General features: G+C 52.4%; 6 protein-coding genes across 6 annotated transcripts; 5 read left to right on the top strand and 1 right to left on the bottom strand.

Moving 5' to 3' along the window:
- On the top strand, positions 1 to 1,511 carry A1O5_09471 (uncharacterized protein; the record flags this gene model as incomplete). Its single annotated transcript, XM_007750050.1, has 4 exons — positions 1 to 229; positions 283 to 557; positions 610 to 725; positions 788 to 1,511. The coding sequence occupies 4 exons, from the start codon at positions 1 to 3 to the stop codon at positions 1,509 to 1,511; spliced, it is 1,344 nt and encodes a 447-aa protein (XP_007748240.1).
- Positions 1,512 to 1,591: 80 nt separating this feature from the next.
- On the bottom strand, positions 1,592 to 2,676 carry A1O5_09470 (uncharacterized protein; the record flags this gene model as incomplete). Its single annotated transcript, XM_007750049.1, has 4 exons — positions 1,592 to 1,776; positions 1,884 to 1,941; positions 2,042 to 2,289; positions 2,382 to 2,676. The coding sequence occupies 4 exons, from the start codon at positions 2,674 to 2,676 to the stop codon at positions 1,592 to 1,594; spliced, it is 786 nt and encodes a 261-aa protein (XP_007748239.1).
- A 1,428-nt stretch (positions 2,677 to 4,104) lies between these two features.
- On the top strand, positions 4,105 to 5,625 carry A1O5_09469 (uncharacterized protein; the record flags this gene model as incomplete). Its single annotated transcript, XM_007750048.1, has 3 exons — positions 4,105 to 4,575; positions 4,649 to 5,403; positions 5,514 to 5,625. The coding sequence occupies 3 exons, from the start codon at positions 4,105 to 4,107 to the stop codon at positions 5,623 to 5,625; spliced, it is 1,338 nt and encodes a 445-aa protein (XP_007748238.1).
- Positions 5,626 to 7,004: 1,379 nt separating this feature from the next.
- On the top strand, positions 7,005 to 8,018 carry A1O5_09468 (uncharacterized protein; the record flags this gene model as incomplete). The annotated part of the gene is made up of 1 exon (XM_007750047.1): positions 7,005 to 8,018. One exon carries the CDS (start codon positions 7,005 to 7,007, stop codon positions 8,016 to 8,018), a length of 1,014 nt encoding a protein of 337 aa, XP_007748237.1.
- A 1,968-nt stretch (positions 8,019 to 9,986) lies between these two features.
- Positions 9,987 to 11,238, top strand: A1O5_09467 (3-oxoacyl-[acyl-carrier protein] reductase; the record flags this gene model as incomplete). The annotated part of the gene is made up of 3 exons (XM_007750046.1): positions 9,987 to 10,061; positions 10,288 to 10,803; positions 10,942 to 11,238. 3 exons carry the CDS (start codon positions 9,987 to 9,989, stop codon positions 11,236 to 11,238), a joined length of 888 nt encoding a protein of 295 aa, XP_007748236.1.
- A 900-nt stretch (positions 11,239 to 12,138) lies between these two features.
- On the top strand, positions 12,139 to 13,746 carry A1O5_09466 (uncharacterized protein; the record flags this gene model as incomplete). The annotated part of the gene is made up of 1 exon (XM_007750045.1): positions 12,139 to 13,746. One exon carries the CDS (start codon positions 12,139 to 12,141, stop codon positions 13,744 to 13,746), a length of 1,608 nt encoding a protein of 535 aa, XP_007748235.1.
- Between the last annotated feature and the right edge of the window lie 606 nt (positions 13,747 to 14,352).

Raw genomic sequence — 14,352 nt, 5'->3', positions numbered from 1 at the left:
ATGGCTCGCGCTGCGGAATCACGGAAAAAGCGTCCAAAATCCTGGAATTTGGCGGTGAGACTTCCTCGAGTGGATGTCGATGTTGCTGCTGTTGAAGACAATGTAGAGACATCCGTTCATCCATCACAAGATGATCCGCAGTGCTATCGCCACGTTCCCCATTCGCTTCATCCCTATGCCTTGTTTCCCGTGGAACCAGATGGGAGGGCACGTGAATTGATTCATTTCAGTACGTCCATTTCGCGAAGTACTCGATTCAGTTCTCTGGCTTATCGACCCTAGTGCATAATGAGGGCGAATACCTCTATCGGCCATTCCGAAATGAGTGGTTTGCGATGGCCGTCATCGATTGCACTGCATTCTACCTCTCATTGGCAAACGCCGCGTTGTTCTTCCATCAGATGGCTCAACGCAAAGGTTGCGAGCACAGTGACTTTGAGGAGTCCTCAGCGTATCTCAGCTTGTGTCTCAATCAAGTTACAGAGAGGCTTGGGAAGGAATCCGACCATGTCAGCGATGGCGTCATCACGACAATCTTGGGATTTCTTTGCCACGATGTTGGTTCCCTCAGCGTTAAATCCAGAGTTCGGATGATAACTATTGCAATAGTCCAGTGTTGGCAGATGGGATCGATTCGATGTTCACATGAAGGGTCTGAAAGATATTCTCCGACTTCGTGGGGGCTTCCAGGCTCTGAATAGAACCGTCGTCATGTTCACTTCCTGGTATGGCAGACCGGCGAAAATGAGCAAATGCCTTGTGTGAACAATATTCTGAGAGTCTGCAGGTTTGATATCGTTAGAGCGTCCGTTCTCGATTGCAGGCCACGCTTCCTCCTTCCTGCTGACGTCTTTGCTCCGATTGTACAACACGACATATCGTCTCCGTCTATGCAGGATCTCATTGTACGAATTCGACATTTCTCCGATGAACTTGCGGAAACAGCAATCGCCCTTGAAAGGACTGCGCAGTTGGCAACGTTCGTAAACAATAACGCCCAGAATCCTCTGTTTTGGAAAGACGGTGCGACAGCAGCGAAAAGAATCACGCCTGTCCTCCATTTTCTACTATCATTACGACGCCCAACAGATTCAGGTTCATGCAGCAATTATTCGACCGAGCTAATGCTCAGCGAGGTAGTCAGACTAGCCTTGTTGATCTTGGTGGCCAGTGTGAAGCAAGCTTTCTCACTCATAGCAGACGAGCTCACAATCTTGCAGCAGCGATTCTCGGCTCTTCTCTACACGGCACCTTATGACACTCACTTTCCGGAACTCAGCCTTTGGGCGATCATTATGGTCGCCTCTGTCCGGTCGAATGAGTCGAATCAACTACATGCTAGCGCTGTTGTCAAACTGATGAGAGGCATGGGGATCAGAAGTGGCAGAACTGCCGTTGATATTGCGAAATGTTTAATCTGGATTGATGAATGCATGGAGACGAATGTCGCGAGATTTATCTTCGACATTGACCGCGCTTCTTGCTCGTTCGAGACAGGCTATAGAGACTAGGTCTCTGGCAGCCATACTGGTAAACTTGAATGGACCGGCATAGCTCTTGAACTTGCTGAAGCTTGCAAAAGCGTCATGTCTCATCCTCCTGTGATTCCACCACTCGCTGAGATACACTGGCCGGTGATCCATCGACTCTTCTCGGAGGCAAGGAGCAACGCTACATCGGCGATATCGTCAACCGTTCCCATTCTCTCTTCGGCTCTCGTCAGAGGTAAGAGAAAGTTGTGCAGGGCGTCAGCAACCGAGCCCTTGGGCAGACCGTCTACAGTGTCCCAAAAGTTAGCGTCTCATGAGGGAACAATCCGAGAACGAACTCTCAATCGAGCAAAATCCAAAAGGTCAGGCGATCTTTTGCAAGAAATCACTCACCTGTTGGGACAGGTCCTGGTGCTATTGTGTTGATTGTGACTGCATATCCGCGTCCAAGCTGCAATGATAACTGTCAATTGTCGTCTCAAATGCTCGAGATAGGGAGAGCAATGTGGGGAAAGAACCATCAACCACAAATTCATGATAACCCTACGTACCTCCATGGCCATGGCATATGACAGCGTATCCAAAGCGGCTTTGGATGCACTATACAGCGGAACGGGCGCCATGCCCATTTTCGATGCAATGGAGCCGATGTTGATGATGCGTCCGCCTCGCGGCATGACAGAAATCACAGCTTGCGTCATGTACAGCGAAGCGAAGACGTTGACCGCAAAGGTCTTTTCCACGTCCTCTTTTGTGGCTTGCATCACCGGGACGAGGGGACCTCCACCCGCGTTGTTCACTACGACCCAAAAATAAGTCCCTGTCAGCTCTCAACAATGCGCGACGCTAGAAATGAGAAGAATGGAGTTCGAATCGAGATATCACACACACCTAGGATATCGACCTTGTCCACCTGAAAAGCCTTCAGCGTTGCTTCCACAAGTTTCCTCGCCCCCTCTGGAGTCGTTAAGTCTGCCTGTACAACAGTGGCCCTGCCTCCAGCCTTCTCAATCGTCTTAGCTACCTCCGCAGCACGGGGCGCAGTCGATTCGGACACATAGTTTATTGCCACCCAGGCTCCGTGGCGCGCAAGGGTAGAAGCAATGCCTGCACCAATGCCGTTTTCTTTGCCTGACCCAGTAATGATGGCGATCTTTCCATCTAAAGAAAGAGCGTCGAGCGCCATGATCGGGAGATGCAAGCTAATACGGAAAGAGCGGTCTGGACAGTGAAGAGCGAAGTTTCCCTTTATCTCAGGAAAACAACTTCGAGAGAAGTGTCTGGGAAAGACAGGGCCTCCAGTGGACGCGACAGCCCATTTTATACTCGACGTCTCCTACAGTCGGCTCGTTCCATTTCACGGATACTCTCTGTTCGTCCGAAGCGGAAGAACCGCCTATTGCCCACCTCAGACCAACGATTCGAGTATGAGGTCTGCCATCGGTGAGACAAGACATATTGCTGTCCGTTCGCTGCTAATATCGAAGGTTATTGTGGGGACTCCTAGATAATTAATGGCGGCAAGCCTAGACCGGAATCGGAATGAAGAAATCCCTGCCCTGCATGAAGAGGCTCCAAGAGGCTCCTTTCTGCTGCTGCACTTCCGTCGGTCAGCCCGCCCTTGGGAGTGCTTAGAATACCTTCAACGACACCTAGGTATTCAAGCAAATATCTAGGTACCTTTCGTCCGCTCCCTCGGCGGAGAAGCTGTACGACTCTCGATTTCGGCCTGGACAGACGGCCGATCCGTCTCAACGTTGACTCCGAACAAAGAGCCAGGGAGATTGATGTTTCTCGGCAAACAAGAGGGTGACTCGGGTCTATCTGGCAGACCGTTCCGAGTGAGACTCAGGAAATCGGACCGAACAGAAGAGATATCTACCGCGGTGAGTCTGCGTGCACAGGTTGCAGTACTGAAAGTCCACGGACAGTTCCTCCATGCAGTGGTTCGACAACAATATGTGGCCCTGAGTGCTGTGGACGCCACATCGCAATTAAATATAGATTACTTCAAAGATCTTTTACAGATTGCCCAACAGCCAGCTGAGCAGATCCCAGGGGTGTCTTCTGCACCGACGGCTAGCACATCTAAGCCAACAGTTCCAGAACAATCATAGACCAGAACCTGCGTAGAGTTGGGTGAGAGAATTGCAGTTCCGGAGTAGTACACAGGTGGTCCAGTAAGCATGAGTGGGTGGCTCAGTCTTGCTCCGTCAGCAAACGAGGATTTGAAGAGGGGAGCGAGCCAATGTTCGAATTAAGCAACAAGTGACTGGCGAGTGAAGCCACTCTGAGAGCCCATTTGATGGCATTTGACGGGGGAAGCAAGCCACAATCTTGGCCTCCACCAGCCTTTCTGAAGCCGGCGAGCGGCAACTGGGAAGCGAAACAGCCTAAAACTTTTCCGCGTCGTCATCAACAACATCATTTTCATTTAAACCTCGACACAGGCCCGCGCTCGCTACCGCAGGGAGACAACCAACTTTCATTTTCATGTTCATGTCCATGCGCATCGTCGCCTACAGGCAATGGAAACGTGCATGAGCGCAAATACCATACGTCAACAATATCCAATCTCCGTCTGGGAACTCGTTGCGACGGCCAAGTCACCACCATGCCCCCTAGAAACCGGCATTTCCATACGCGAGAGCCATTCCAACATGACAACAGACTGACCTTGGAACGCGCCGAAGGCCCCTTCAGTTTTCTCAATCCCACCAGAGCCCATTTCAACCACTCGGGATCCGTGTCCAAAGAAACGCCTGACGATACAGCAATTTCGCGTGACAGCGTCGACAATGCTGCCGACCATGAAGTCCCCAAGCGCTATTCCGAATCCAACGTCCCCGCCAAAAATGTGCGGTTCCTGTGGCGGTCGCGAGACAATCGAAAAGGCCGACATCCCTTGCTCGTCCAGAGACCTAAGCCTGGGGAGGAGGCTTATTTTGTGACACCCAGACGAACGTCAGACCCGAGAGAGGTTTTGAAAACAGTCGTCAAAACCTTTACATGTTTTCCAATCTGGGACATCTCCTGGCTTGTTGCTTTTGTATTCACATGGGGGAGTGTTGTCTGGGTTTTGAATGTATGTCCTGTCTTTGACACCCCCAAGATGGCCGGCTAACGGACTCGACTAACCACTGGTGCTGGACTAACAGGGTTTCTTCGTCTGGCTCCCCGTCGTAGCCCCCTCGACCGAATTTGACGGCGAAATATACTACGGAGGAGGCGTAACAGCATTCATCGGCGCCATCCTCTTCTTCGAAACTGGCTCCATCCTCCTCATCTTTGAAGCAATTAATGCCAACAACACCGGCTGTTTTGGCTGGGCTGTTGAGCAACTGTTTGACGACGATGACGATCAGAAAAGGGGTGTAGCAAGACTCAGAGTCGTTGCCAACCGCCACCATTGTCACCATCACCATCGGAATAGGCATAATTTCGTCGGCAGACCTTCGATTTCAACCGTCCCCGAGGCCCAACCTCCCTCGAAGGGAGGCAAATTGGCCAAAAGGGCCTGGCAATGGTTCCCTTCGTGGCACGATCTGCGTACGCATTACCTTCATGAATTTGGTTTCCTTGCCGGCTCGGCCCAACTCTTTGGCGCGACCGTCTTTGGCATCTCTGGAATCACTGCCTTACCCGGCATCATCGATCATTTGACGCCCCAGTGGCGGCTCAATGCCGCATACTGGATCCCTCAGGTTATTGGTGGAAGTGGCTTCATTGTCAGCAGCACATTGTACATGCTCGAGACGCAGCAGAAATGGTACAAGCCGGCGCCGCATCTCTTGGGTTGGCATATTGCATTTTGGAACCTGGTGGGGGCGTTTGGTTTCACGCTCTGTGGCTGTCTAGGTATGGCGTATAAAAATTCTGGAGCACAGTACGAAGCTGGATTGGCTACATTTTGGTACGTTCTATTGATCCCACCCGACATGCTCCCAGATGTTTACCGAAAGGAATATTTACAAACGAGCACGACTCGAGGACTTTATACTGATTCAACCCTACTTTCTACAGGGGCTCCTGGGCTTTCTTAATCGGCAGCTACCTCCAGCTGTTCGAAAGTCTCAACAAAAATCCCGTGGAAGAAGTGTCAACCGACCAGGACTTTGCAGTGAGGCAGTCCTAAGTACCGGCCTTTGAGGATTTACATGTTGTTCTGGCAAACCGGCCCCCGGAAAAAGGAAAATGGTAGTGTCTGGGAAATGTTCGACTCATCATATATGGCGTTTGTGATCGTAAATCGACAAAAAGCAAAAGAGGCAAGGGAAGTGGTGATAGCCTAGGTCGGCACAGATGACGCGAAGGAAATGACGTGGTTCTACGCGGATCCCAAAAACAATAATCAGAACTGCCTGGTGCCTTGCAGAAGCGCCTGCGGAAAAATTTGGAGGCACGTTAATGTGCTTATCCGCGGGTGCATCTAGGAGACCGATCAGCCAGTCTGCACGCTGTCGCACAAGGAGCGCCTCTACGCAAGGGGAAAGATTACATTTGTGTTACGGCAATCGGCGCCGTGCTGACAGTAGCGAACTACAGGAGTGGACAACGTCACACAGGCTTCAGTGAAGGCTTGAAACAAGTATAACACTCTCTCATCTGCCATCGGACAAATAACGCGTGGAAGATTCGAGTGCAATACGTCGGCCCAGCAGCGGTATATAGATCAAGCATGTCTGCGCTGGGGGATAGTTCTGTCACGGACAGCGAACGCCTATATCGTGATGATCCGCTCGAGCCATCCTCAATTCGTCTCTCAGAGATTGAATCTGACAGAAACGCCAATGCTGATGGCAACACTTCGTTTCAATATTCGGCGTTGACCCCTCAGCAGCCTTCCAGAGTACGCCGCAGAAACCTGAGGCTTAAAACCACGGTGTTGTGAGGGAGTTCAATTTTCGCGTATTGCCTAATCACGCACTTGAGTTAACTTGAACATGGGGTCTGATCTAGCACCCTCGCGCCTCCTGCCTCACCGTTGGACACCGAGCTGAGAAAAGCTTCTGGACATTGCAAAGCCCTGCTCGTACGCTGTTGCCTAAAATTCCTCATCCGCCAATCGCACCACAATGCATCTTGGTCTAGACCCCGAAAGAGACGCTTGAGGGTTCCTGATATCTGTATGGATGGGATACTAGTACGCCATAGGCTAATGTACATGTCTACTTAGCGTTACTGGGTAGTCATCGAGTCATGTAGTGAAATAGGCATCTAGGTACAGTGCCTTAGCAGACGCCACTCTCAACGGCGGTGAAATCAAGCACAACCCTCGCAACTTTGCTCCAAGTCCTCTGGGAAATACATGGCAAAATCCAATGCGAAACAACCAGCCATAGGATACCGTCAGTGGGGTTTCTGCTTAGAAAGTCTTGAACCGAAGACAGAGGTTGCCGACCCAACTGGAATCTGCCTTACTGCCACGTCGGCGAGCGAGAAATTGGCGAAGCAAGCCGCATCTCGACCCGAGATCCGTCGACGACATTGAGTGCGTGCAATCTCCAGCAATTAATGGACCACCTCTTTGACGACGAAGACCTCCAGGCCACGGGGCTTAAACTTCCTACAACAGCGTGGCTTGGATTCGATCATGACACGACGCAATCCTACGGTGTCGTCGACTTCGAAACATACCCACTTCTACGTGGATGGACCCAGGCTGAACTTCTCGACCTTACATTTGGGCGTTTGTCCCGAAGTGTCTCGTACACATTATCCATGCTACAATCTTGGTTTACTCTTGGGTTCCTTGAAGCAACTTTTAGGCAGCGATTCCGCACTCGCGATTTCGTGTCGGGAGATCAAGTTTTTCGCACGCGCTTCCTTCGGCAGTTCACTAAAGAAAAGATTGGAGAAGTCTACGATATGCCCGATGCGGAGGTTGTGCAGTTCCTAGAGGCCCTTGATGAGGCGCAGAAGATGGTCTACCAGTGGACCGTGAAGCTCGAGTTGCAGGGTAACAAGACATCCAAAGATTTGAAAGAGGAGCGCATTGCTCCTACAATGCGACTATGCACCCTGATTGGTGAAGCCATTCGGCACTTCCAGGACGTTTCGTCTATGATATGCCTTTCGTGGCTGAAAAGGGAAGGGCCGAGTTGGCGCTACTCGGACTTGAATAGGAACCTGCTCATCCAACAGCTTGTCAAGAAAGGCTGGTGCCCTTCCACATTCGAGTTGCTATTTAAGACTTCCCACTCAACCATCGAGCTAGCCGCTCTTCTCGAAGCCAAGGACCTCAAGTCAGGTCGTCATCAGGGATGTACTAAAAATTCTTGCATCGCGTACCAACTGCTAGAAGAAACATACCAAACGTCTCATGTCGACTCATCGTGTGCTTGTAGTTTCATCGCGGCACCACCTCACCGCCTAGCAACCATTCTTCGACAAGGTGAGGTGCCGGTCTTGAACTTGGACGCCCTTTTGGATGATTCAAATGAGGAGACTGTTACTTCACTCAAAGGAAAAGCCAATGTGATTGCATTCTCCCATGTCTGGTCGGACGGGCCTCGGCAGCCATGCTGAGCGAGGCATTCCTAAATGCCAAATCAAGCGGCTTCGCGACTTGGTTGCCACCGCATACTATGTTCGACTTGGATGAGACGTCTTTGGACGCCCCTAGAAGGAACCCTATCGGATAGGATTCACTTTGTGCTCGATGACAATTTCATTATGCCGGCCTGTCAGCTCGTCGATCTAGCATCATCGAACCCTCACTGCCAGATAACATGGCAATTTGCCGAGACTTTGGTTCAAATGTGTGTTTCCGAGCGGCATAAATCAATGGATTTGGCAGCTGTATTGCACTTAGTGCCCTTTCGCTCGACTAGCAAGGGCGATGATGAGACCTTAGCCCTGGCCCCAATCATGGGATTGGACGTTGCGACTCTTCTGGAGAAACAGGGGGAAGAAAGGATGAAAACCGTCTGGCTTCTTCAACGTCTGGTGCCTCTCGCGACGATATTCATACCCGGTCCGAGGCTCCGCATTCCAGGTTTCCGATGGGCTGCGAGATCCTTCATTAGGGATAGTACGACTGTGCAAATCTGGGGAGACGCTGTTGCTGTTGTGTCTGAACGTGGCCTGGTGGGGGAATATTGGGTCGTTCTATTTGACAGTCCCCTTCAGATTAATTCCCAGCGGATCCACCACATTCTTTTCAGCTACAGTGCGCGAGACGCAGCTGGACGAGATCAACCCACAACCAACTTTGACGCAACCCGGCTTCAAGAGTCTTCATTAAAACACCAGTCTGATTTTAAAATGACGTTTATGGCGACGTCACAGGGGCCGCCCCCATTAGATGCCGCCCCCATTAGATGCCGCCCCCATTAGATGCTCCATGTGTAGGGCTGGCATTGCCCGATAGGTTCTACCCGGAGGCGATGGTAGCTTTATTGGCGGACGAAGAAAGCCGTTCGACGCAAGACTCGAGTGAGAGTTTTTCGAGGACTTTTCAATTTGCCGGCGCAGGCTTCATGGTTCAAGGGGAGGAGTCAGAATCAGCCTCTATGTCTGGTAAGATATTGGGCATGAAGATCCGTTTAACATAGTCCCCGTACCTGCGGGCTTGGCTAAAATGAAAACGAAAAGGAGGAGCAGGGTGATGGGTAGACGGAGAGAGGCGGGAGAGACAGGGCAGACTGAGTAAGAGGTCGACCGTGCAGTTTCTGTGCTTCTGGCGCTGGAGGAAATCATCGGGTCCAGCTGACTTTGAGAATCTCTACATTCTTCTCCTTTCTGCCACTGGCTCTGAATGTTGAGTTAAGTGCGACGAGGTCTTTGCCCTGCTGGGTTTAGCGGAGGAAAAGGAGCGCAGGTATGCTTGTAAGAGTTGTTGCTAGACAACGCGCTGCCGGAGGAAGAAGTAGCCATGGTGGTACTCACACCCATCAGGTGCACTACAAAGGCGTGGGAAGACGGCCGAGAAAGTGGAAGCCACACCCAGGGGCACAATCCAAGTGCATCTGTGCCATGAGACACAGGGCACGCCTCTCGAGTTGGTGGTTCTGAAAATCACGACTTGGGCAGATTGGTTCAGCCTTCCCGTGGCATACTGGAAACAACCAGTGTACGGCGGAGGGTATCGACGATCCATTGCATAGAATGGTATCTAGCAGTAGACTGGGTTCACAATCCTTGAAGCCGCTTCTACTTACTCGGAGGGAAGTCGTCTGGACTGAACTCGTACGTCCTTGTTCGGCGCTGGCTCTTCTTCCGCCGAGAGAAGTGCCATCTCCATTCTCGGTTGCGGCCTCGGCGGCTGACGATGATTAGCGTTGTGAGATGCCTCGGCAAGTGTCCAGATCTGCGGCCGCAGTCTCACTCACTCACTCGCTCAACTCATACATTGACCTCGTTCTCCAAATCCACTAGTTGTGTAGAGAGTTTCTCTCTTGAGTTTCTTCACCTCTCTCCCAAACCTTGACTGATTGATTGACCTTGGAAGCCTTTGTCCTTCTCTTTTTGTTATTTTGGTCCTGATTTCTAGCCATGGCGCAGAGAGCTCAGCAGATCGCCTCGCATCTCAATTACCCCTCAGGCCTGCTGGCCGGCCAGGTCGCTATTGTGAGTTTTACCCTGCGCCCATCTTTCTCAATTGAAACAGGCACACGTACTGGGTACACAGACGCCTTTGTATCAAGGGGTTTGAGACTCTCAATCCTCCACATAGCGCTCTATCATCCTAGTTTTTGCCCCTGCTCTTCCTCCTCCTCCTCCTCCTCCTCCTCCTCCTCCCCTCCTCCTCCCAACGATCCAAGTGGCCTCCCCACGCTGACAATGAACGCAAAAGATCACAGGTAGCGGGCAGGGCATCGGGGCTGAGTGCGCACGGCTGTTTGCCAACGAGGGCGCCAAGGTGGTCGTGTGCGACGTTGACGCCGCCAAGGGTGAGGCCGTGGCCAAGTCCATCAACGACGCCAGCCCGGGCAACAAACGCGCCATCTCCGTCCCCGGCGATGTCACCGACCCCAACTACTTCCCCGTGCTGGTTTCCAAGGCGGCCGAGTTCGGCAACGGCAAAATCCACATCATCGTCAACAACGCCGGCTACACGTGGGACGGCGTGATCCACAAGATCACAGACAAGCAGTGGGACACCATCATCAACGTGCACAACACCGCCCCCTTCCGTCTGGTCAGGCAGTGTGCGCCGTACTTTAGGGTTAAAGACGGCGAGAAGAGAGTCATCATCAACATTTCGAGCACGTCTGGCACCCACGGCAACGCTGGGCAGGCGAATTACAGTCTGGCGAAGGCAGGCGTCACGGGCTTGACCAAGACGATCGCAAAGGAGTGGGGACCGCAGGTATGTTTTGGTTTGTTCGGGCATCTTCTTTGCTTTGGTGGCTGTTCGATATCTCCTTTTTGTATATGTGCTGGCCGCAGCACCAGGGATCTTCAATCTTGATACCCCAGACTGACCACCGAACCTCACCTACGACAGTTCGGCGTGCGCGCCAACACCATTGCCTTCGGCCACATCGACACCCGCCTGACGCGGGCCAAGGAGATCGGAGCCTTCATCACCACCGCCGACGGCCAGCGCGTTGCGCTGGGCATTCCTGGAAAGCAAATCGCCGACCGCAAGGGCGAGGACCCGAACGTGGCGTACAGGGACATCCCGCTGGGACGACCCGGCACTGCCACCGAGGCCGCAAGCTCCATCTTGGCAGTATGTTCGCCGCTTTTCAGTTATGTGAACGGACAGACTATCGAAGTCACCGGCGGACGGAACATGTAAAGACCCAGAGGGAGGCTAGTGCGGTTCATTGTGTTGCGCGGGTAGTGCAGATCGTTCGAGTAGAGCGAAAGAAGGGGGCAAGTAGCGACAGGGGCAAGTGATCTCGACCAGGCAAATCTCAACGAGAATGTCTTGAGAGAGGAGATATTGATAACTCGCATAATGCATCGTGTCAAGTGCATGGACGAATACAGAGGAGAGCAGAAAAATAGAGCCAACAAACCTGATACTACCAAAGCGGTCGCCATCAGCCGGATGCACAGCGGTTGGGACATCACCATCAGAGGCAGCTCGGGGGGGGGCAGTCGAAAACAGCCCGATAGACATTGAAACTTGCTTAAACAGACAGTTGATGGGTAAGTGCCTGCATAAGAGCCCGGCTCCGACCGCACATTAGCCTGTGGGCATAGTCGACTTGGTAAGCTCCCCATTCCTCCATTAGGACCGAATACATATGTATGTAGCAGCGATGCCGGCAGCCAGCAAAGCAATCTCTTGCAAGCGACAGTTCCATCTGCGGCAGGTCGTGATATGCGGAAATAGATCCGCAGAGTTGGCGGGCAGCTTACATATGTTCATGGTGATTGCCAGGACTCGATGGGCGACCAGGCCCGCCAATTGAAGCGCCACAAAAGCGATTGCCGACGGATTCGCCGTTTTGGTGTCGGTTCGCTCGTTCTCGGCAGAGTCCCAACGTTTGTGTAACCAGTATTTGAGCTTGTCCTCTTCCGCCGGTGCCGCCACGCTTTCACAGGCGAGGTTCCTTTGATTGTTAGTAGTCTTTTCTTCGATGTCTGGTTTTCTGGCATTTTGATCTTTAATTGGTCCTTTTTGGTATCACGTTGCATTTTGAACATCTTGGTTGTGCCCTGCTGGGGGCCAGCAAACCGCTTTATGGCAATGGAGAAAACCCCTATCGAGGTCCGCCCTTCAGAGGACCTTGACGTCGAAGCCGGTACACGGGCCATCGATTTCCCCAAGGTCGAACCGACAGCATCAATCGGGGCATCACTAGCTCCAACCGAATCCGATCCCTATGGCAGTCGTCCGGCGTGCTTCAGCAGTCTCTTTCAGGAATGTCTCTTTGTTCTTACCACGACCGTCGCTGTAGGGCAGAGTTCGATCTTCACCGGAGCTATTCTGTGCATGACCGACCACATCGGCAAAGACCTGGACATGACGGCAGCCGAAGTGACCTGGATCAATGCTGCCCAGACCCTCGCGGCGGGAACGTTCTTGCTCTTTTTTGGCCGGGTGGCCGACTTGTTTGGGAGGAGACTGCTCTTTCTCTGCAGTCTGGCCTTTTTCAGTATCTGTCTGCTCATCACCGGCTTTGCCACCAATGCGTACTTTTTGGATGTGTTCTGTGGTCTCCTCGGTCTCAGCTCGGCGGCTTCTGTTCCCCCGGCCATTGGCAAGCTGGGGGCGGTCTATGACAGACCGAGCCGACGAAAGAACAGAGCCTTTGCCTGCTTTTCGGGGGGCAACCCGGTGGGTTTCGTGCTTGGAGCATTTATCAGTGGCGTGACGATGCAAATTTCCTCCTGGAGAGCAGCATTCTGGGTCATGGCGGTCATTTATGCTTTCTTCTTTTTCGCAGCGCTGTGGACGACCCCGCCGGACAACGAACAGAAGCTCGGGGGACTCAACATGGAGACTTTTGTCAAGTTCGACCTTCTCGGAGCGCTTCTCGCTGTGGGTGGAATTGCCATGTTCACCGCCTCCCTGACTTTAGCTGGCGACGCGCCAGACGGATGGGGGACGTCATATGTGATTGCCTTACTAGTGGTTGGGCTTGTACTGGTCGCCGGCTTCATATACTGGCAGAGTGTTTTCCGATATCCACTCATGCCCTTGAGGGTCTGGAAGGATCGAAATTTCACCTTGGTGGTGATTGTGCTCTGCCTCGGGTTTTATGGCTTCGCTGGGAACTTGTTTTGGTTAACGTTGCTTTGGCAAAGGATTAACCAGCTGTCCCCGCTGATGGTCGCCGTACATCTCCTTCCCGCGGGCATCGGGGGAATTCTGGTCAATGTCCTGGCAGCAATGATCATGCACCGAGTCTCCAACAGGGTGATCATGATTATTGGGGCTGTCAGCGCAGTGGTCGCGTCTGCACTTTTCAGCGCGATATATACGTCGATATCGTTCTGGGCTCTTGCGTTTCCAGCATTGTTGTTCAGCGTGCTGTCTCAGGATCTGGAATTTACCGTCACCAACATGTACGTCATGTCGTCTCTTCCAAGTGAGCAGCAGTCGGTGGCAGGAGGTTTATTCAACACGGTGACAAGGCTTGTTGCGACGGTTGGGCTGGGCATTCAAACAAGCATTTACAACACGGCGGGAGGTGCAGCGCAGGGGGTAGGAGCAGTGACATATCGGCCATATCAGGCAACATTCTGGGTATCTCTGGTTGGTGCGGTGATGGCGGTATTTCTGGTGCCCTTTTTGACCATTGGGCGTCAGGGAGGACGAAAGAAGCTTGCCAACCGGGGGCATCAGGATTAAATGGAGCCATCAGATCTACATCTCAGACAGAAAGGGTTTTAGAAGGAGGTTAGGCGTCGACAAAAACAAATAATATATTGTCATCTTGTCAGCAGCAGGGCGTCGCCAGGGTCAGATGATGCCATCAGCACTGCGAGTCCTCGAGGAAGGAGGAGCCTAGGTACATAGTACGAGGTACTGGTATGTAGATGGGTAACGGATGACATCTCCGAATGTGCCTAAGGCGCTCGGCTAGGAAGCGTTCGAGGGTTTCCATCGTTATCTTGGGCTTGGGGTGCCCTCCGCTATTATGTATTGCACCCAACGATCAATGAGGCTGACTTAGCAGTGGTGCCAGCTGCCCGCCGAGGCCACCTAGTGAGCCCCCTAGCCCAGCCTCACTAGCCACTCGGTCCCGGCGTCATGGTCCTGTAGTTACTGTACCTATCGCAAGCCTCCCCCCTATTGACTGGTCCAGGCACTTCTCCCCCAACTCCACACTTCTCAGGTACTGTACCTGGCTAAGCTGGTAGGTAATGACAAGAAAGTTTATACGCGTAAATACCTAGACACCACGTGTAGTGTGACCCAACAGTCAAGTGACCAGACCCCATGAAACATACGACA

The sequence above is a fragment of the Cladophialophora psammophila genome (assembly GCF_000585535.1).
Source record: "Cladophialophora psammophila CBS 110553 chromosome Unknown aczJe-supercont1.16, whole genome shotgun sequence".
In the NCBI taxonomy this organism is placed as follows: Eukaryota; Fungi; Ascomycota; class Eurotiomycetes; order Chaetothyriales; family Herpotrichiellaceae; genus Cladophialophora; species Cladophialophora psammophila.
This window is presented reverse-complemented; position numbering and strand designations above follow the sequence as displayed.